General features: G+C 38.5%; 1 protein-coding gene across 1 annotated transcript; it reads left to right on the top strand.

Moving 5' to 3' along the window:
• Positions 1–1,739: 1,739 nt before the first annotated feature.
• LOC124271014 lies at positions 1,740–7,763 on the top strand. Its single transcript, XM_046706076.1, has 3 exons — positions 1,740–2,170; positions 2,264–2,610; positions 7,681–7,763. Exons 1-3 carry the CDS (start codon positions 1,740–1,742, stop codon positions 7,761–7,763), a joined length of 861 nt encoding a protein of 286 aa, XP_046562032.1.
• The last annotated feature ends 14,153 nt before the right edge of the window (positions 7,764–21,916 follow it).

Below are 21,916 nucleotides of genomic sequence, written 5' to 3'. Positions count from 1 at the left end.
ACTACGGGCTACACAAAACAGTGGTTGTCGGACGAAAATGTTCAAGTTTCAAGCCCAGCTACAGCCAGATGTTGACCCTAATGAGAATGTGTGGGGACTAATGAAGGGCAGAATAAACCAAAACGGACTTAGAAAAGATACACTGAAAAGATACTTAGTCTGTAAGAGCATCAATATCTAAACATATTCATTTAAGTAAAATTTCTATAGTTTATATGCATGTATTAGATATTTGCCGAAACCACGTTCTCAATAATTTCTGGGAATACTACCGGTATTTCCCGTATTTAATCAATCAATCTTTATTTCATACTGAAAGGCCACAGGCCTGTAGTACATTGTTTAATCATGTGCGGGTAGTAGAGCATTCTTTCGGAGAATAAAAGCTTTATGGATATATATGGACAATCTTTCTATATGTGTTTTACTGGAATTATTCATCAATGATATAAACTTATGCATTTCAGGATGTACATAACAATATTTCTTTATATATCTATTTCTTAACGATAAGTATGCTGGGCAAACACATAAAAAGTGAAACTCATCTTCGACCTCGTGTAAGTTGCACATTTGGCAGATTCTACTTTCTTTCTCCATACCTTGGTATCTCCCGGTTTCAACATATAAATGGGCTTGATAACGGGATACTTTCCCGTTATTAAGCCCATGGGCCTAAAATAAGATTTCAAATTTTATTGTTTAGAGTGACGTCCCTTTGCAACAGCACATGGCGAACTTCAGCATATATAACGTTTGTAGTGCACGTTTGTATTGCAGTTACTGAGTTTTCATGTTTAAATGGAGTCCCAAGAGAGGTCAGGTACTCTATACCCATATAGACAATCTCAATCCATATGACTCACGAGGAGTCGCAATAAAATATGATAATAACATAGGACACATTCCTCAAGAACAGTAAAGTATGTAAATATAAAAGTGGGGATGTCATTCAAGTTCAGGTTTCAGACAATTCTTGGATGATTGTCTAAGGTTCTGGTTTCTGTATTATTCCGTTTATATTAAAGTTCATTCCATTTTATCGTGTCTTAGAATCATTTTCTTCAGTAACAAGCATTTCCCGAATTTAAGCCCTGGGCTTAATTATGGGTTTTTTATTTGTGAACGAGAAGAGTCATTTTCCGTTATTAGCCCAGGTAAGTCACATTCTTCAAAAAGCCCCCAGACAGACACCTAACCTCACCCAAGCTGAGAAACAAGCCGCCAAAGAACTCAAAGAAGACCCAAATATTACCATGGTCCCAGCCGACAAGTCGGAATTTCACTCCCTGGTCAACAAGATGCTTACAGACCCCACCACTTACAGAAAACTCAAGAAAGACCCCACCAGCACACTCCAACAAGAACACAAGTCCACACTGAGACGCCTGAAAGACACCTTTGAGATCACCACCCAACAGCACCACAAACGTTCTGTCTCCCATCCACAGCCCCCCTACGTCCGTGATCAAGATCAATAAAGACCCTATAAAGGCCAGACTGCTTGTATGTTCAAGGGACACAGGTTTCTACAACACCGCCCAGCACCTCGCCAAAATACTCTCCCCTCTTGGTAAAACTGCTAAATCCTACATATCAGACCAGACTCGACAGACTTCTGTCAAAAGATAACCAGCATAACTGAACCTGACCAGATCAGTAGCTATGATGTTGTTGACCTATACACAAATGTCCCCAACGATGAAGCCCTGCAAATCCTCCGTCAGCGCATATCCAGTATGGACCAACCCCTTGACACCAACCTCTCCATAGATTCCATCATCAGCCTCACTAAATCTTGTATAACGTCTACCTACTTCACCTTGGGAGACAACATTTTCGAACAGATCCACGGCCACCCCATGGGGTCCCCTCTCTCCCCCATTATCACAGAAATCTACATGACCCATTTTGAAGAGCAAGCCCTGGCCTCCTCCCCCATCCAACCTGTCTGCTGGTATAGGAAGGTGGATGGCACCTTTGTCATCCTCAGGAAAGACCAGGATCCCACCTCACTACTACAGCACCTCAACACCCAACATCCTCGAATTAAGTTTTCGATGGAAACAAAGAGAGACAGCACACTCCCCTTCCTAGATGCCCATGTATCCAATGACCCCTGCAAGAAGATCCAAACCAAGGTCTACAGAAACCCCACCCACTCCGACTAGTATATTCATTTCAACTCAAACCACCCCCCGAAAACAAAGTCTGGTGTCATCTCAACCCTGACCAAGCGTGCCAAGAACATTTGCTCCAGCAGCCATGACCTAGAACATGAGCTGAACCACCTGCAACATGTCTTCACAAGCCTCAACCAGTATCCCACCAACTTAGTCAAGAGGACCATCTCCACCACCCTCCATGACAAACCCAAACTGACCAAGCCTGAATCCGTCCCCATCAAAATCACCCTACCCTACATCGGCAAGACCTCCCATCAAATCAGCAGACTACTAAAGCACCAAGCAGGCATCGACATCATCTTCACTGGCTCTGCAACCCTCAGGACCATCCTCCAAGCCAATGACCGCAACCTTCCCTCCAAAAAGCAGCCCCCCAAAGGAGTGATCTACAAGATTAGTTGTGAATGTGGTGACTTCTGTATTGGTGAAACCTCCCGTCCCGTTGAAAACCGCATTAAAGAACATAAAACCTCAACAGCAAAATCAGACAGCAAATCAGCCCTCTCCGATCACCAACAGAAATTCCCTACCCACCAAATCATGTTTGTCAAATCTGAAATCCTATCAACCAAAAATCACAAAGTAAACTCTTGGAAGCCATCGAAATCCGCCGCCACGAACCTTTGATCAACAGAGACCAAGGATACTACAATACCATCGGCCTATGAAGAACTAATCAAACTATAGACGCTATAAGCATCCAATCAGCTTGTTATTACAACTTAATCCCCCTTGTTTATTGGCTTCGTTCCCAGTCTCATTTGTTGTTCTTAGTCCCCCACTGGCCTCTCATAATTATGTACCAGTTGTTATTCAATTACATGTTTTTAATGTTAATCTGCTGTTGTCAAAACATACTGTGTATATATACTCCTCTACATCACTTTTAGCTTGATAACGATGTAAGAATCTACATCGAAACGTCGCTCTATGCAATAAATAAGAAGTTGTCATCCATAAAGTTGTATGTTTCATTCACTTGCCAGTCTAACACACGAATGTGGGATACATAAACAAATAGAACTAAAAGAGAAATGCGCCTTGTTTGTGAACTACACAAATTAATCTGTTATATAACGTACGTTTCAAATCCAGTTGCTTTCCCCTGTTAAATTGTTTTCGTCAAGTAAATACTATGGTAGCAACAAAGGCTTTAGACCAACAGACAATTGTAAATTCCAAGTTTAAAACGATAAAACAATGAGAACTAACAAGGCTTTTTGCCAAATACAAGAGGTTTTCAGACGGTAACGGACATTTCACTTGTAATTTTCAAACTTCTCGATTTAATCATTATTTCACCAGCTAAACTCGACTTCGAATCGAAACTTGTGATTCTGACAGTCCAAGTAAGTTACAGAAACATAATTAGCCTTACAAGATTTGTTAATCATTCTTGAAAAGAAAAAGGCATTAACATACATTTCATTGTTAAAATTACTCTCGGATTTTAACTTTTGTACACTGTATTACTGTATATAGCAGTTTTGAAATGATGTGAATTTGTGAACATCCTAAAAGAAATGACTACCACCTATATATCTGACAGACAAATGAGTGTGATAGATAGCTAATTTGGCTGTAAAGGAATCGCAATGTGAGGGTAGCGTACATTTCTGCAAACGTTGGGACATAGAGGAACTGAAGTCTGACTTTGCAAGAAATTCATCAAGATTTAGAACAGTTGCTTGTATGTGAAGTGTGCATGATGTTAATAAAGGTAAACAGACCTATCAACTTTGAATGCATCTGCAATAAGACCAGATCATAGTGAAGGTTGGGGAAATAACGTACATTTCATTTTCACATACTCAAAGCCTTATTTCAGAATGACTATTGTACTTGGGAAGCTGAATCTTTTGGTACAAGTTGCATGGATCAAACCCTTTATTTACTACACACATCATGCAAAATAAGTTTATGTTTTCACATATGACAGTGGGACTTCATTTGGACCTGCTGATTGGTTTTCAGTGTAAAGCAATAAATATATAAAATATGAGTCCAGATATTTCTATTTAAAGGAGTTAAATATTGTGCTGACATTTCACTTCATTGAAGATATTTTAGTCTGCCAATTCTCGGGTCATTCATGTTTGTTTTCGTCTGATAGGCACAGCAGAATAACTGCAATTCCGAAATATAGTTGCAGGCAACGACGAGGTCTCCTTGGCTTTACTTGTATCTATTGTATCTGAGGGCTAGATATCATCGTCCAAAACGGAGCCAGAACACGTGTTTTGACAGGCGACCGGGTCTTCCAAATACAGCCGGGGTCACGGGGTTGATGTACCTTTTAAGTAGTTCCGGAGAAGAAATAGTTCCCTCTTTAAAAGGCTGTATCTCAGTTGTTCTTGGGTCTACGTTCAAAACAATTAGTGTTCTGGAATCACCAGAACATCATCTACGATATTGGCACATTTGCACATTTTGGGAGCAAACTACTCAGAAAAGTGCTGAAAAACATGGCCAAAAACTGAAAACAAAAATAACTGCCAAACGGTACATTTTAGCGACTTGATCCGTCCAGGCAAAATTGTTGGGAATTCGATTGTGCATCCGTACAAGAAATTTGGAAGTGTTGGAACAATTAGTTCTTAAGATATTTGCTGTCAAACGTTGACATTTTGGAATTAATTTTGATTTATCTCCCCTTTGCTATTGGGCCAAGAGCCGAGAGATTTTTAAGGGGAATATCTACACCTCGGTGCGCATCTGTGTGATTTTTGGTAAGCGATTCGGAGCATTGGTTTAGGAGTTATGTTTGGTACAAAAATCGGCGGATTAATAAATAATAATAATAATAATCCGAACGATTACAATAGGTCTCCTGCCTAGAGGCAAGGAGCCCTAATAATACTCACCATTTCAATGTGACATCTAGATAAGGTCTTAGGTGCAGAGTGTCCTATCTCCATGTCACGTCACAAAATCGAGCCTTTCAATTAGTTAGTGACATAGAACACTCTAGAACTGAATAGCTGTTTTATTTAAACCATGGTTTAACAATGAATGTAAGAAAGCTGAAACATATTTTAGACCACATCCTATAGTTCACAAGTTAGATAAAGTTAACATTTTAAATGCCAAGGCTCGACGTGCGTTCAAACAAAATAAGCGTCAGTCTTGGAGAAACTATGTTTCCAAGATAAATTCCCGGACACCGATTTCAAAGGTGTGGAGCATGGTTCACAGAATAAAGGACAAAGGTTCCAAATCTGCTGTTCACCATCCGAAGGATGATGAGAACATGACTGGTAAAGCTGACATTGCAAATAAACATGGTGAAACCCCCGCCAAGCATTCGTCACCATCCAGTTATGTCCCTGAGTTTCAGAAATACCACAAACAACAGGAGAAGAAAAGAATTAATTTCAACTCGCACAATGGTGAGGACTGTAACGAATCTTTTTCGTTACATGAGCTACATACCACCCTTGAGCAAGCTCAAGGTACAGCAACAAGACCTGATGACATACATTATCAGCTCTTGAAACATTTACCTGCATCATGTTTAGAAACACTTCTAAATATTTTTGATACAATACGGACTTCAGGGAATTTCCCAACTTCGTGACGTATTGCCATTGGAATCCCTATTCCAAAACCTGGCCGGCATCATACTGACCAGTCTATTTACCAATCACTTTAACGAGTTGTGTCTGTAAAACCATGAAACGAGTGGTTAACAATAGATTATAGGTATCTTGAAACAAATAACTTTATAACAAATATTCCATGTGGTTTCAGGAAAATCGTACGATTGATCATTTGGTACGTTTAGAATCCTACCAGGCGATAGTTTTATTTTCACAGCAGAAGCAAATGCCATATTAACAGCGCTTAAATATATTAAACATCATCCTAAATATAAACTATAAATAATATTTTCAGACTCTCTTTCTTGCCTTCAGGCTATAAATAATCTCTCTTGCAAACATCCACTTTTAATCAGTTTAATTGAGTTATATACTGAGCTGTGACACAAATCTGTGACACCACTTCTCATTCCTTACTCTGATTACAAAGCTATCATTCGATCGTACCATTCGTGATCTCATGCAGAAGAAGTGGGATACTGTTTTTAAGTAGAAAAAATCGTAGTACCATTGATCTCGTTTGGTACGTTTAGAATCCTTTAATTTACAACATGCGATATCGATATTCTTTGATCTCGAGAAAGCATACGATACCACCTGGAAGCATGGCATTTTGAAGGATTTTCTTGACTTCGGTTTGAGGGGTCGTTTTCCCCTCTTTTTTATCTCACAGTTTTTAGCAGACAGTCAATTTCAAGTCCGAGTAGGTTCAACCCTGTCTGACCATTACACTCAGGATCAGGGAGTCCCACTAGACAGTATTTTGTCTGTCACCTTATTTAGTAGCAAGATCAACAGTTTATCCATGGTTTGAAATGATTCAATCGGTGGATCACTTTTTTGTGGATGATTTTAATATTTCTTGACGTGGTAAATGTATGAATAATATTGAACGGCAATTGCAATTATGTTTAAACAAATAAATAAATGGTGTCTTGAAAACGGCTTTAAATTTTCTAAGTCAAAAACTAATTGCATACCCTTCTGTAGAAACTATATTTAAATTTGTGGCTCTGAAATTGCTAATAGCTGAAGGGATGGTTTAAATCCAGCTAAAGTCCATGCAGGAAGCAAATGTATTGTAAGTTCCCATGGTCCTAGTGTGGTGATCTACCTTCAGATGTGGGCAATCTATAGCCTGTTTTATATATTGTATTTTTTTTTATTCTGTATTTTAGAGTTCATTACTAGCTTTAAATTGAAATCTGTGATAAAGTAGTTATTTTACTGTCCTTCGTTGACAGGGTTTTAGAATTTACCTATATTTATTATGAAATTATAACTTGTTTTTAGTCAAGATATGGCTGAAATATCAAAATCTTAACTCACTCACCCTTTTTGAAAGGTAAAGTTCGTTTCCCGAGCATAATTCGGAAAATATTTGACCAAATTTGCTATACTGCCCCTCCATATCATGTAGATCTCTATGTGCCTTTTGGGGGTTTTAACTTACAATTTTATTTTATTTTTTCTGTTTCAATGGCAACAAATTTGGACTTGGCCTTTTTGAAAGGTAGGGTTTGTGTTCGGACCATAACTCTAAAACCACTTCACCCATCTTCACCAAATGTTGTATACTTAAGACTTAAACAAACATAATTACATACTATCAATAATTCGTATCATTTTCATACTTAGAGATTTTGAAATTGAAGGAATCAAATGAATTGTTTGAGGTCCCAAACTGTGAATTTTTGGGAAGGGGGAGGCATCTGTTTTTACGAATAAAATCACTTTCTAGTTAACGTTCAGATACACTCGTGTTTGTTATTGTATAAGAGAAACCTGGATATCACCACTTTAACGTGAATAAAACGTTAGTAATGCCGAACAAAGTTTTATAGTATGTAATTCAAGGACATTTTAGCAAGTATATGAATATACTTGTGTTGTAGTCACTCCGCTGCTGCTAGGTGGGGTCACACAGGTGATTGCAGGGACCACACGTGCAGTAGAGGTCTCAAGTCGGATGGACTGAGATGACGGTGGTGGTCAATTGGATGAACTGAGTGGTCAAAGGGGGAAATGATGGACTGTCGCTTTACTGAAGTGCTGTGCTATCACGACGATTATTGCACTGGACTGGTGAATTGGAGACCGCTGCATACAGTGAACTGAAATTGCGTCTTAATGATTAACTAAAATTGTGTTAGTTATATAAGTTATTAAAAAGGAAGCATCAAAATATATTTGTCATGAAATAGGTGTGTGTGTGCGCGAGTGCGGTGCGATTGTTGTGACAAATATGAGGGTATAGAGGGGTGTTACGACGTAAATTGTAATAAAAACGCAAATTGTAATACTTGCAGCAAATTGTAATAAACTTGACGTAAATTGTAATAAAAACGTAAATTGTAATAAAATTTGACGTAAATTGTAATACGCAAATTGTAATAAAAATTGACGTAAATTGTAATAATTTTCGTTGCGGTAAAATGTAATAAATATTTACGTAAATTGTAATAACAGTTTTAATCACTCGTAAATACGCGGGTGTTTGTTTTTCGTTGCATTTCATACATCAAATAAGCTTGTTAGGGCGATAACCCAAGAAAGAAATGATGGATTTTGTTCAAATTTGGTACCAAGGTATATTGGCGAGATTCACCAGCACAAGTGAAATGGAGTGACCTTGAGATAATTTTCAAGGTCACAGCAAAAATGTGAGGGTTTTGCCAATATAAAGATTGTTAGCGCGATAACCCAAGAATGAATTGACAAGTCTTAGCTAAATGACGAAAATGATATTCGTCCTGATATATATCGATATAAACTGTCCTCTGTATCATGTCTTTTCGCAAATATCTATATACTATATAAACTGAGGGGCAAAAGAAACGTCCCCGATCATTTTTGTATCATAAAATGATACAAACACGTGCAATTCAATGTTGAAATGTTTGATATAATTTTTGAACATATTATGCAGACTGTCATTACAGAACAATTGAAACAATTTGCTGTAAGTAGAGTTTTTGTGACGTTTTTCACTGGAGGTTCAAATGTCCGGTTTTCGATCATGACAACACATGCACATCAGTACTGACAGAGTGTCTTTGAGTGTCCAACTCCTCAGTAGCGAGTGTGTCCACCTCTTGCAGCGATACATGCTGCCACACGACGTCGTGCAGAGTGCACAAGACGTCTGATCACGTGATGTGGGATGCGACGCCATTCTTCCTGTAGAGCTTGAGCCAAAGCGTTTCTTGTCTGTGGGGATGTTGACGTTGCTTAACCTGACGGCCGAGATGATCCCATAGGTGCTCAATAGGTGATAAATCGGGGGATCTTGCTGGCCAAGGAATGACGTTTACGTTGTTGTTGTTCAGGAAGTTCCGGGTAACAACAGCAGAGTGGGGAGTAGCGTTATCCTGCTGAAACAACACGCCTCGATTCTGCTGGAGGAAGGGTAACACGACAGGTCGTAAAACAACATCAATGTATCGACGGGCATTCAGGTTTCCCTCTATCACCAACAAGTCAGTCTTCCTCTCGCCACAAATCCCCCCACACCATCACACTACCGCCGCCAAACGTCTCAACTTCCTGAACGCAACAACGTGCTGTGCGTTCGTTCCGACGTCTGTAGAGACTCGTACCCGACCATCAGCTTTGTTCAACTGGAAGCGGCTCTCGTCACTGAAGAGTACCCGGCGCCAGTTCCGCGGCTGCCACTGCCGAACTCTACGTGCCCAAGCCAATCGACGACGTCGATGTTCACGCGTTAACGTCACGCCCCGGAATGGTCTGTAGGCTCTGATACCGAATCGGCGGAGTCGTCTGGATATGGTCCTTCTACTGACTGGATGGGTAAGGCTGGTTGTTGCTGATGACGTCACAGTCAGGAATCTGTTGCGCAAGTGAAGCACCCGTAAATGGCGGTCTTCCTGAGGGGTGGTTACGGGTGGTCTCCCTGTCCTAGGCCTGTCTGCAGTCCGACCTGTTGTTCTGAAGCGTGTCATCAGTCTGGTGATGGTTTTCTTGCTGCAACCCATGATTCTTGCAACGTGACTGTGAGAAGCACCCAGCTGCAACATCCCAATAGCTCGTTCTCTCTGTTCTGCCGTGAGTCGAGGCATGTTCTTTGTGTCCAACGTATTGAAGTGATGAATTCGAACAGTCGAGCATAATTTTTATACTGTACTTTCATACGGGTATGTTTCCACAGAAGCATGCAAAAAACGTGAATAAAAGCAATTTTCATGCTTACAAAAAACTCCACGTGGATTTCCTTTCTGTGAGACGTGGGGATGCGTTCGGGAGATGTGTTCCTAAATAAATTTCCGTCATAACGAAAACAGAAGAAATGTTTTTACAATTTTACTTTGGGGACGTTTCTTTTGCCCCTCAGTTTACATATAAAGTGGGGGTGGGGTAGGGGTGCGTTTTCTAACGGGTATATCTAACACACTTGCATGCATGTAGAGTCGCAGAGGTGGGTGGATGTTCTAACGGGTATAACTACGAGGGACGTTCAAATAGTAGGCAGCCTCACCTAGAATATGATACAAATACAGCTGTTTTTATGTTTTATATTTCTACATATTATCTGTCAGCCTCAAGCAAATTGGTTTTGCTATGTTGCAGCCTCACGATCCCCATTTTGTGAGACTTTGTATCTTGGCTCGGTACTCCCAAAAAACGTAAAATCTGCAATAAAATGCATCACAAACTTCAGGAAACAAAATATGCTATGTGGTCTAGAAGCCAGACCCCCAAAATGGTGAAAATGTGGTGCAGTTCTGGCGACCAAACGGGATGTGATTTTTCACAATCAGGAATGATTTAGCTTTGATCTAAAGCCGGTTGTCATCAGCTCCCACGCGTGACTACCGTGCAGGGGCCCTTTTAAGGTGCAACATGTCATGTCATTTAGCGCAATATTTTAATCGACAACTGGATGGTTTAATTTAATAACACTGGTTTGGTTTGACCGATTTTAATAAAAATAGTAGTTTTGGAATGCTCAGACCATGATTTACATTTGTGGACAATAATATTACATATATGCTCATCGCAAAAGGTATTTTGGTAAGGTTAAAGGTAAAATGTTTATAGAAAGGGCATTTGATCAGAAAATATGAGTTGAACTTTACAAATTAAAGGTAAATTTTCCAAAATTATGTTTTTTCAGATTCAGCTATAACATTTGAAGATCATATATACCGTTGGTTGGCATTGTATTCATGAAAAACCATTACAAGGAAACAAAGGTTGGTACTTTGTATTTAGATCATAGAGAATACTACACGAGGTACACGAGGTTACATACGAATTATACGAAACGAGTGTCCTTCCTATGGTATCTGACCGAGCGAAAGCGAGGTCAGATAACATAGGAAGGTCACGAGTTTCGTATAATTCGTATGTAATGAGACCGAGTGTGGTATTTTATTTATTACCCACGTCCTACATGCATTAAACTGACAAAATAGCGTATTTTTGTTATTTTTTTGGTTTCAAACCGAAACCGGTTTCATAAAGAGGTTGCGGAAGAGTGTTGTACTGTAGTACACCATTTGCATGACGTCACACTGTAATGACGTCACTGCCTTGGTAACAGACGTCAGGATGCATGTCAGTTGTCATCGCCTCGTACAGCCTCCTACAGTAAACTACTCCGTAGCACCTCGTTTCTTGGTTTGCAGTTGCTTCATTCGGCTAACATCACTGGTGGAAACATTGCGTTTATGTTTTTCGACGGATATAATGTCTCAGTTCGACTCACAATTAAACAGCGACACGGCAACGTTCGCAATGTTTACATTCCCACAATGCATTTAAGTTATAGAATGAATGAATTCACGTGTTCGTTATGAATGAAAAAATAGTTACGTCAGAATGTGACCTAATTGAGAGGTCATCGGTTATCCAATCAAATCGTTAGAATCTCAGGTCAAGTCGTTACGACACAGGTCAACGCGATACGACACTCGTGTGCCGTACGAGATTAGTATGCAACTACCCATACGTTGACCACGGGGGTAATAAAGCAAAATATTACACAATGTCTGTTCAACAGTAACAGCTCCATGCTTTACATAGTCAACGATACTAAATATGTCAAAGATACTGTTGGACTGTCATTAAAATCACACAACATAACAGAAAGCTCTCAAATGTATAATTCAATTATTCAAGATGTCTTTCTTTATTCATCAAAGAATGATGAGTCTGTCATGTCATCATAACACAAGCAACATTGCCTTTATATCAATTCGTATTTATTGTTCATAATAGTCATAGTGTATTCCCAGTTGACATGTTAGTCAATGTCAACATTGTCAAGATCACGGGAACATGTTTCAAGTCTACATCCACATGCCGAAATAAACATCAGGTTCAACCTCTTGCAGCTACAGCTTCCTGTACATTAACGTTTACATGCACAGATATGTTGAAGAAGGTCCACGGAAACAATTTAGTCTTAACTTATTTGCAACTTTATCACAGAGGAACAGAGGAATATTTGATGAAGATCTTTTACGACAGAAACGTACTGTTTTAAATACAAAACATTAAGTGCCTGCTTTTATGGACAACCCAAAGGAATTCCTAGACAATATTCATTTAAACATATTGTTTCTACTCTAACTTTCATAAAAATATGCATACCTCGGTGTTAGTAATATATAATGATATACACAAAGGAGTTACACATAGCATGGTCATGACACTGTGAGCATCGATCTTCATAAGTGGGATACGATGGCGTGCATCAAACAAGTAAGTTAGAACGACCACCCGATCATATTAGTTCGCTCTTACAACATGGGTTGCTGAACATTAATTTTGGCCCAACATATTTGTGAACCTGTGAGAATGGTTAATGAATAAATGCATACTCAGTCTCATGATACATGTATATGTTGTAGATCATTCCAAATGCTATTATTGAATGAATGTCGCCAATATCTTTTCTGGTCTCTGCAAAAGTCGTACCTCAGAGAGCCAATTGTCAAGTTACATTTAATTACTATCAGCTATTCAATACACGCACAGAAGTTGGTATTTAAGTTGACAGACGCTTTAGAATTATATTTTGCGCGGAAAACCTTGAATCGTCTATACATATTGAAAGTATTGAGTGACCTCGTCTAGATGGATACTAAAATGCCAACTGTCGTTCATTTCCCGATTTCAGTATGTCGCATGACTACGTTGTCCTTCAAGCAGAGTGAATGAATTGACAATAGTTATCGCTTCATGGAATTGGCTCACGTGAATCAATATCTTCATCAGCTGATGAAGGTCGACAGTACAACGTCAGCTCTAAAATATTGACAGACTTCACCCAGATGGCCATTACGAAGTCGGCTGTAGTCAACTGCATTGTGCCAACAGATATTATGAAACCACCAGCTGTGATCAGCAGAGTGTGTTTCAAATGAAGGACATCTTCTGCTTGCCCAGATCTCCAGGCTATGCTGTCAAGACATGCTTAGTGATTCAAACAGGTTACCGTATTTAACAAAACAAGACATGTTTCCTCATAATTTTATTCAGATCACAACAGATTTTATTTCTATAATTAGGCTAATATAATATACTAACATTACATATAATATTATCACATTATAATAAAAAAATCTTAATCTGTAAAAACATAATAATAATGATAATGGTTTAGTTTGTTGCCATGTGTACATTTCTCATGAAAACTTTCTGCTGCATTGTGATGCGTGGACGTCCACTTCTTGGTCTATCTACGGTGACCCCAGTCTGTCTGTAGCGCTGAATAAGTCTTTTAACCGTAAATATGGTGGCATCCGAGGGCGTTTGCAACAGCATTGTATGTCGACCCCATCTGCAACATCCCAATGGCTCTTTCCCTCTCTTCCGCTGTTACTCGTGGCACATTTCTAGTGCTTGTGTATCATGCCATGCATTCTTGGCTCTCTTTATACCCTATAGAATCATTCTACACGTGAAATTGATGCAAATACTGCTTGAATATTGCTACGTTTTGGCGATTGATATTGCTGTGTGTGTAAATGTTACTTTGCAAGCAAAACTGTTAACAAAGATCATTTTCGGTGTTCCTAAACACTTTTGCACAATATAAAAGACACGTTTTATTTGTTTTCACTATTGCAAATAAGCAGAAAATGTTTTAAAAGACTGAATTCATAGGAATGATCCTTTTACAATTTTTACACACTCTACAACAGGTGTTACTTGTTTTAAAAATTGAAAAATGGTGACTTCAAATGGTTTATCTCTGTCTCAAGCAGAATTTTATTTCAACCTTTCTTTGGGACATCTATTTTAAATCACTGTTATTGGTTTATTTCGGCATGGTCGAAAATAGGACAATTTAATCTTCTGAAAAAGATGCAGTTCACCTAAATATGAATGCGTTTGAGAATTTGATTCGTGATGTGCATAAAGCTGGGTTGTTAAGTTGGTGTTTTTTTTAAAGCTAATACTCTCTAACATATATTTTTATTAACGTAATTCATAGATGGTAGGAGGGTAACGTTTCTTTTGGCGTTTAGCGTAAGAAGTCTTTTACCGGTTACGGTAATCCATTAATTATTTAATCTATTAGAAATGTGGCTTTACTGGCTACAGCCATGTAATTGAAATGTGGCTTTCCCGGCCTGACACCCGTCGCTGGGACCTTACACATGCCAGTAGTCTCATACTCCAAACTTTCGGCTCAACCCCTTCTGTAATGCAATAGTCCAAAGTGAAGCCTGTCTAGACCCCCACTGGTTCTGAATCTCCGAGCTCACCACTGGGGCTAATTAACCATATAGGGAGTTATATACTGCTATCCAAATTTCCTATTTTCAGAAATTTGTAAAATTGATAAAATTGCAAATAAGTTAAGGCTAAATCGTTTCCGCGGACCTTCTTCAACTTCATAACTGTGCATGTAAAAATCAATGTACAGGAAGCTGTAGCTGCAAGAGGTTGAACCTGATGTTTATTTCGGCGTGTGGATGTAGACTTAAAACATGTTCCCGTGATCTTGACAATGTTGACATTGACTAACATGTCAACTGGGAATACACTATGACTATTATGAACAATAAATACGAATTGATATAAAGGCAATGTTTCATTAGGATGTCATATTATTATCCATCAGTTTTAAGGGTTTCACGGCATGTCAGTGCAATACTGACACTTATCAAAATATATCTCCTTCTGACATCAGCTGAATTGTTGTTTCTGCCAGAATGTCAATAAACGCAAATATGTATGACAGTTCAACAGTATCTTTGATATATATAGTATTGTTGATACTTTGTAAAGCATGGAGCTGAAATTATCTTATATTTTGCTGATCTAAATACAAAGTACCAACCTTTGTTTCCTTGTAATGGTTTTTCATGAATACAATGCCAACCAACGGTATCTATGATCTTCAAATGATATAGCTGAATCAGAAAAACATAATTTTGGAAAAATTACCTTTAATTTGTAAAGTTCAACTCATATGTTCTCATCAAATGCCCTTTCTATTAAAGTTGACCTTTAACCTTACCAAAATATTTTTGCGATGAGCATATATGTAATATTATTGTCCACAAATGTAAATCATGGTCTGAGCATTCCAAAAATATATTTTGTATGAAAATCGGTCAAACCAAACCAGAGTTATTAAATTAAACCATCCAGTTATCGGTTAAAATATTACCATAACTGACATGACATGTTGCACCTTAAAAGGGCCCCTGCACGGTAGTCACGCACGGTAGCTGATGACAACCGGCTTCAAATCAAAGCTAAATCATTCCTGATTGTGAAAAATCACATCCCGTTTGGTCGCCAGAACTGCACCACATTTTCACCATTTTGGGGGTCTGGCTTCTAGACCAATATTTGAGATTGGTAGAAGTCGGCTAGAATCAAACTTAGATATTAAACTGCACAAAAAAGCAATTTCAAAACTACAATCGCTTGTTCAAATGAATCCCCATTCTGTTTACTGAAAGAACTCGAGAAAGAAATGATGGATTTTATTCAAATTTGTTACCAAGGTTTATTGACTCGAGACTGGAGATTTACCGACACCACTTGAATTTAGTGACCTGGAGGTCATTTTAAAGGTCACAGCGAAGGTTTAACAGTTTTGCACATGCCAAGCTTGATAGTCGCGAACTCAGGAAAGTATTAATAGATTTTGATCCAATTTTTTATCAAGGTGTATTGGCGGGATTCCCCCAACACCAATTGATTGGGAAACTTGTGCTCATTTTAAGTTCACAGTGAAAAGTGTTTTGTACATGTCTAACTTGTTAGTGCAAAAATACAAGACAGAATTATTATGGTTTGGTTAAAGGTAGTACCAAGATGCGTTGGGAGTATCGTCTAACGCCATTTCGAATTCAGTGACCTTCGGATTATTTTAAGGTCACAGCAAGTATTCTTGCGATATCTCTAAACCTAATGGATGGAATTTGTTCGCATTTTGTATCAAGGCATCAGATGACAGTTTCGGTAACGTTTACATAATTTTCAGGGTCAGACAGAGGATAATTGCGACATTCAGATATCCTGGCGGGGGTAATAGCTATGTTTGTGACAAACGCATTGTCATTACTAATTTTCTAATTTTTGTTACCATATGGTTTCTAGAATTTCATGTTAATTCTACCAGCTGTGAAATTATTCGTGACACGTGTTAAAAAAGCCAGAGATTATTTGTGCATGTTTCGAAAATTAAAGTTAATTTTTTTTCATTATGGAGTTATTTTCGATGTTGACGCAAGGACATATTTTACGAGCAATAGCTTTCAATAATTTAATGTTATTTCTATTACATTTTGAAGTTCTTCATAGCATATCCCAAAATAACAGGATATTGTTTGTTTACGCTTTGAAATGTACGTTTCTTTTTCTTCATTTTCGAATTATTTTCAATGTTGACACAATGACATATTTGAAGTTAATTTAATGTTTTAATCATATGTGATTTATTATGATTTATGTTTCGATCATACATTCATGTATTGCGTTGTCATAGTTTAACCTGGTTCGTATTATATTCTTCATCATATTACTAGACATATTATTGTATTTTTATGAGAGGGAATTTTAAGTTACATTTGCTAAGGATATCATAAATCGCTGGCACCTGGTTATTCCTTGCCACATAGCAGTCAATCTGTCTACTCATTTGTTGTATTTGATTGATGCATTTAAAATAAAATGTAGAAATGATATTGAATTGCATCATTTGCTTCAAGGAATCGATCAGATGTGCTCGTTATCAAAGTAAAGTCAAAACTTCTTTCTGTAAGGTATACAGTGGAAGTTGACACCTTAATTGTTATGGGTAAATCATTTATTTAGTTTCACCGTTCAAAATACAACAAAGAATTCAACGTGTGGCATTAACCTCAAAGAATGATCATAGCAATGCTTATAACCTACGAGGGCAAACATATCGGGGACAATTTGTTTTCATGCGATATGCACCGGGTAAAATATCACTTTGTCATAGTGACATGACATCATGAACAATGTTATGACGTCACGTTGCTTCTAAGAAGCCGCCTTCTAAATACAACGATGACGGGGAGCCTGCCTTTGTTGGAAAGTAGATTAACGCGTAATTTCCGCAATTAAAGACTTCGGTAATGAATAGAAAATTATATTCGTGACCATAATATGCTAGATTAACGACCTAAATATCGGCATATCCCTTCTCTGGTTCCGAAAATACCAAGATTTAGGCAGTTGTGTTGTAAACTGATATTTATCTTCTATAAAGTCAGCTATATTCAAACCATGAGAAATGTCGTCAAATAATGTCTGATGACAGTTATCAACGTCCCAATAGTGTCCATATATTTTAGAAATCTATAACAATAAAGCACAATCTCACTACTTTTTTTGATAAATGACAAAGGATTAATCAACCATATTAAAAGGTTTTCAGGCTTGAAGGACGAAGCTCATTAATATCTATTGCCAGCTCCCTTTTAGAGACTGATAAAAGGTTCGAAAATGTGGGTCATAAATGCATAAACGTTTTTATTGTTGTTCATACCCGTTAGGCCTGCCGCCTCTACATGGATTTGAGATATAACCGTTAGAACCACCACCACCCCCTCTATGTCTTAAAGTATGCTAGATATAACACCACACCACACCACAACACCTCTGCCCATTTATTCAATTGGGCTAAATCATAGTTGAGAGTTGCTTCTATGGATTTTACATATTTTCCCGCAACACCGATTGATGTGTCATCGGCCAACATTATTGTGATAATATGTAAATTTCCAGGTAAATCATTGATATATACAAGGAACACAAATTAAGGGCAGATCCTTGAGGAACCCCTGCAGTAACATTTAGTTTTCATAATGTTCCATTAACAGAGACACACTGTCGTCTATCAGAACCCGGTTGTTCAAAACTCGGTTATCTTTTAACCAGCCGTTAAGTACATTTAACCGACTGTTACCTAATAACAGAGGGTTATCTTGTTGTTCAAAACTCTGTTAACTTTTAACAGGCTGTTAACATGACGTTAAGTTAACACACCTAAGGACCGCCGCTAACTTTTTAACAGTGTGGTTAACTCGCAAATGGCGTTCATGGCTAACACTGCTTTCATGATGCCAGTTCAGCAAAGAAAGCAAAGAAAGGATAGGGTGTATCGTAGTGACTTCGATATTGGAAATTATTCTGACGAAGAGTTACATACGAAACTGTATCTATGCACATCATAGGAACTAAAATACATGTTGTACAAGTACATGATGCCTACGTTTCATCTTTTAACCCTTGTGGAAAGGTTTATATATGCTTTACTACACTAAATGTGTGAATTTCTTCTGTAAATATTATTCAAACAAGCACATTCAAAGAATATAACACGTACACCCTATACCCACGTATGATATGATATTGAACAAGGCTACATGTAGATAATTAAATCAGTTTCATGAAAAAATATCCGAACGATTACATTATGATACTGAAAGTGTAATCGGCTGGATATGGTGATTGTTTATACTCTTATTCTACCGACCTTCACCTCAGAGAAATTGCCAAATACACTCCTATTTTAAGAAAGAGAAGAAGCCAGAAATGCCGATTATTACCGTTGTCGTTCTGCGTGATTTTACGTCAGTCATGGCGTCACGCAGCACAGAAACTTGACTGTTTCGTGTAAACACATCACATTCCTGTATTGTATCTATTTTTAATTTCCTATTTCTTGCTAATATGCTCTTTCCATGCAAATGCGTGTCTGAAAATTTGAGAAAATGCTACACAGTGTAAAGTCTGAAGTTTTCTTTGTTTACATTTCAAACAGGTGTTGTCTTTCGAGCACAGCAGTTGTTTCCACCCCCAATATCTTTCGTTTTACTTTATCTAGACACTTGGTATTGGTGCCAAAAAGACCAGTTGTAATTAGATTCTAAAATGTATGAGGAATTCAGTAGGGCTGGGACGACTAGGAAACAATGGAACGAGTACCCGCATGTACGTACCAGAATCGGAATCGAGTACCCGGAAATGTAAGAAATACATTCGGGTCAACTTTCTGAATATTCAATCACGATTTGACAGAGATTATTGTAGAAAACTTGAACAGTTGGTAAAAAGACATTAAAACTGACCTCAAGCTATTTAATTTACGTCTGTTTAACCAATATAGAGAGTAACACTTTACTTACATTCCTCGTTATAACAACGAACGTTTTGTTCCTGCTGCTACTGTAACTTAACTACTCACTGCTCATGCACAGATAAATTACAGTCATTAAAACTATGCTCCATTAATCGGACAATACCAATGATGTAAAAACCCGTGAATTTCCGGGTTAGAATTTGGATCTTCAGTAACCCATGCTTGTCGTAAGAGGCGAATAACGGGATCGGGTGGTCAGACTCGCTGACTTAATTGGTTGACATATGTCATCGGTTCCCAATTGCGCACATCGATGCTCATGTTGTTGATCACTGGATTGTCTGGTCCAGACTCGATTATTTACAGACCGCCGCCATATAGCTGGAATATTGCTGAGTGCCGTGTAAAACTAAACTAAACTCACTCACTCACTCAAAAATGAAAAAGACAAGTTATTGCTTGCCCTTGCCATTACAGAGCTCTCTCCCTTTCCGGATACTCGATTCCTAGAAATAGGACGCGATTCCAGCTGTACCCGACCCGGATTCGAGTACCCGAGTACCCGTCCCAGCCTTAGAATTCAGTGATTCATTTGTCGCCGCTGAATAAGAAATATAAGTGATGTAATTGGCGTTTCAATACCGGCCTTCGCGAAACGTGATTTTGTAAACACTATCCAATAGGGCGCAAAGTGCACTTGGGCGTTCGTGTGAGTGTATTTATGAAAACATCTGAACACGATTCCAGGCTTGTCGGAAACGTTTCAGAATTATTAATGATTTTATGAAAAACTGATATCATTGTTAATTAATATGCTATTTTTGAAAGTCTATACTCCAAGTAATTATCCGATTTTGTTTTGATATGTCCGTCTGGCATCCCTTCCCATAGATGGATTTTAATTATATTTTTACTAATCATTTCAGCAATAGGCCTAATTTCTTTTTCATTCTTCGAATGTTTTAATTGAAGCAAATCATCTTTTAAAAATGCTATATAAATTGACGAAAACTTAGTTAGCATAAACATTGCTCTCGCAACTGATGTGTAGGAAAAGAAACAAAACATTATTATGTATCTATTTCTGTTGTGAGTGATATGCAGGCCTGCTTCGTAGACACTTTGATTAAATGTTATACATGTATTTGAATATCGAAACCTTTTTGTCACAGCGAACACAACACTATCTCTTGTCATATTACACGATAATATTTGGAATTTTTAACTTATTTTATAACAATATCTGAATGCTAATGTTATACACTGATAGGTTCATATAAGGAATACACTGGCACAATCGTATTTCTCTGCCGAATCGTTGCTGATTTCTATAATACACTTATGAAATATAATACATGTTTTCCGTTCTTGAAGACATTGAAAAGAACTATCTATGCATGAAATGGAGGTTCACCTGATTAATGGGTATCGAAGAAATTATGTTCATCTACTACAGCGTTCTATAATACACTTATGAAATATACTCTCCAAAAAGGAAACGCATCATGAAAACGTGATTCATTTTACAAAAGGTTTTGCTCTGTTTATGAGTCCTATGGTGTTTATGGTTTGAAACATCACAACAAAACGCACCATCCGTAAAATACCCGTATTTAACAGCATGATTTTCAATTTCGGCGTGTAGTGTCACAGAATACACAATTCACATGCAATGCACGTGAAAGTTGGGGATCAGATAGTCTCAATGATGGGTATAAAAGGTTGATCGCTGTCTGTGGATTATTCACTGTATTTGGAATATTGTTGACGAACGCAAAATGTCACGTCTAAGTGAAGCCCACCGTCATATCGCCATTGGTTTGCTTGAAGCTGGCCAGTCTCAACGTGCAGTTGCCCGACGCAGGAATGTTCACCAAAGCACCATTTCACGGCTCTGGGAGAGATATCGCCGGCAGAATGCGGTAGCAGATGCCCCTCGTAGTGGGCGACCTCGAGCGACCACTGCGGCGCAGGATCGCTACATCCGGGTACATCACCTGCGTCATCGAACAGCTACGGCGACCAGTACCGCTCGACAAATACCCGGATTGAGGAGGCTTTCTGCACAGACCGTCAGGAACAGGTTTACGTGCCAGAAGACCTTATTTTGGCCCTGTGCTTCGACAACAACATCGTCGACATCGAGTTCAATGGTGCACCAACGTTCAGGCCTGGAACCTACCGAATTGGCGTAGAATCTGGTTCAGTGATGAATCACGATTTTTTATTGGAACGACGCGATGGAAGAATGCGGTCGTACAGACGTCGACGTGGACGTTTCGCCGAGGCATGCGTTCCCCAGGTGGACAGATTCGGCCGGGGCAGTGTTATGATGTGGGGAGCGATCACCTGCCGTAGGAGAAGTGATTTGGTGGTGATCCAGGGCAACCTGACAGCTCAACGGTACTGTGACGAAATCCTACGCCCACACCTCCTTCCAATCATTGATCGCCAGATGGAGTTGTTTCAACAGGACAATGCCAGGCTCCACACAGCACGTCACACTAGAGACTTCCTCCAGAACCACA

The sequence above is a fragment of the Haliotis rubra genome, unplaced genomic scaffold (genome assembly GCF_003918875.1).
Source record: "Haliotis rubra isolate DU_JTF1 unplaced genomic scaffold, ASM391887v1 Scf1568, whole genome shotgun sequence".
Lineage (NCBI taxonomy): Eukaryota > Metazoa > Mollusca > Gastropoda > Lepetellida > Haliotidae > Haliotis > Haliotis rubra.
This window is presented reverse-complemented; position numbering and strand designations above follow the sequence as displayed.

What these genes read in the sequence shown, in the direction of transcription:
- LOC124271014 (XM_046706076.1), top strand. Translation starts at nt 1,740, where the DNA reads ATGGACCAACCCCTTGACACCAACCTCTCCATAGATTCCATCATCAGC. An exon ending in AACCCCACCCACTCCGACTA is followed by an intron (nt 2,171 to 2,263) that starts GTATATTCATTT and finishes TTGCTCCAGCAG; the next exon opens with CCATGACCTAGAACATGAGC. An exon ending in ATGTGGTGACTTCTGTATTG is followed by an intron (nt 2,611 to 7,680) that starts GTGAAACCTCCC and finishes CTTGTGTTGTAG; the next exon opens with TCACTCCGCTGCTGCTAGGT.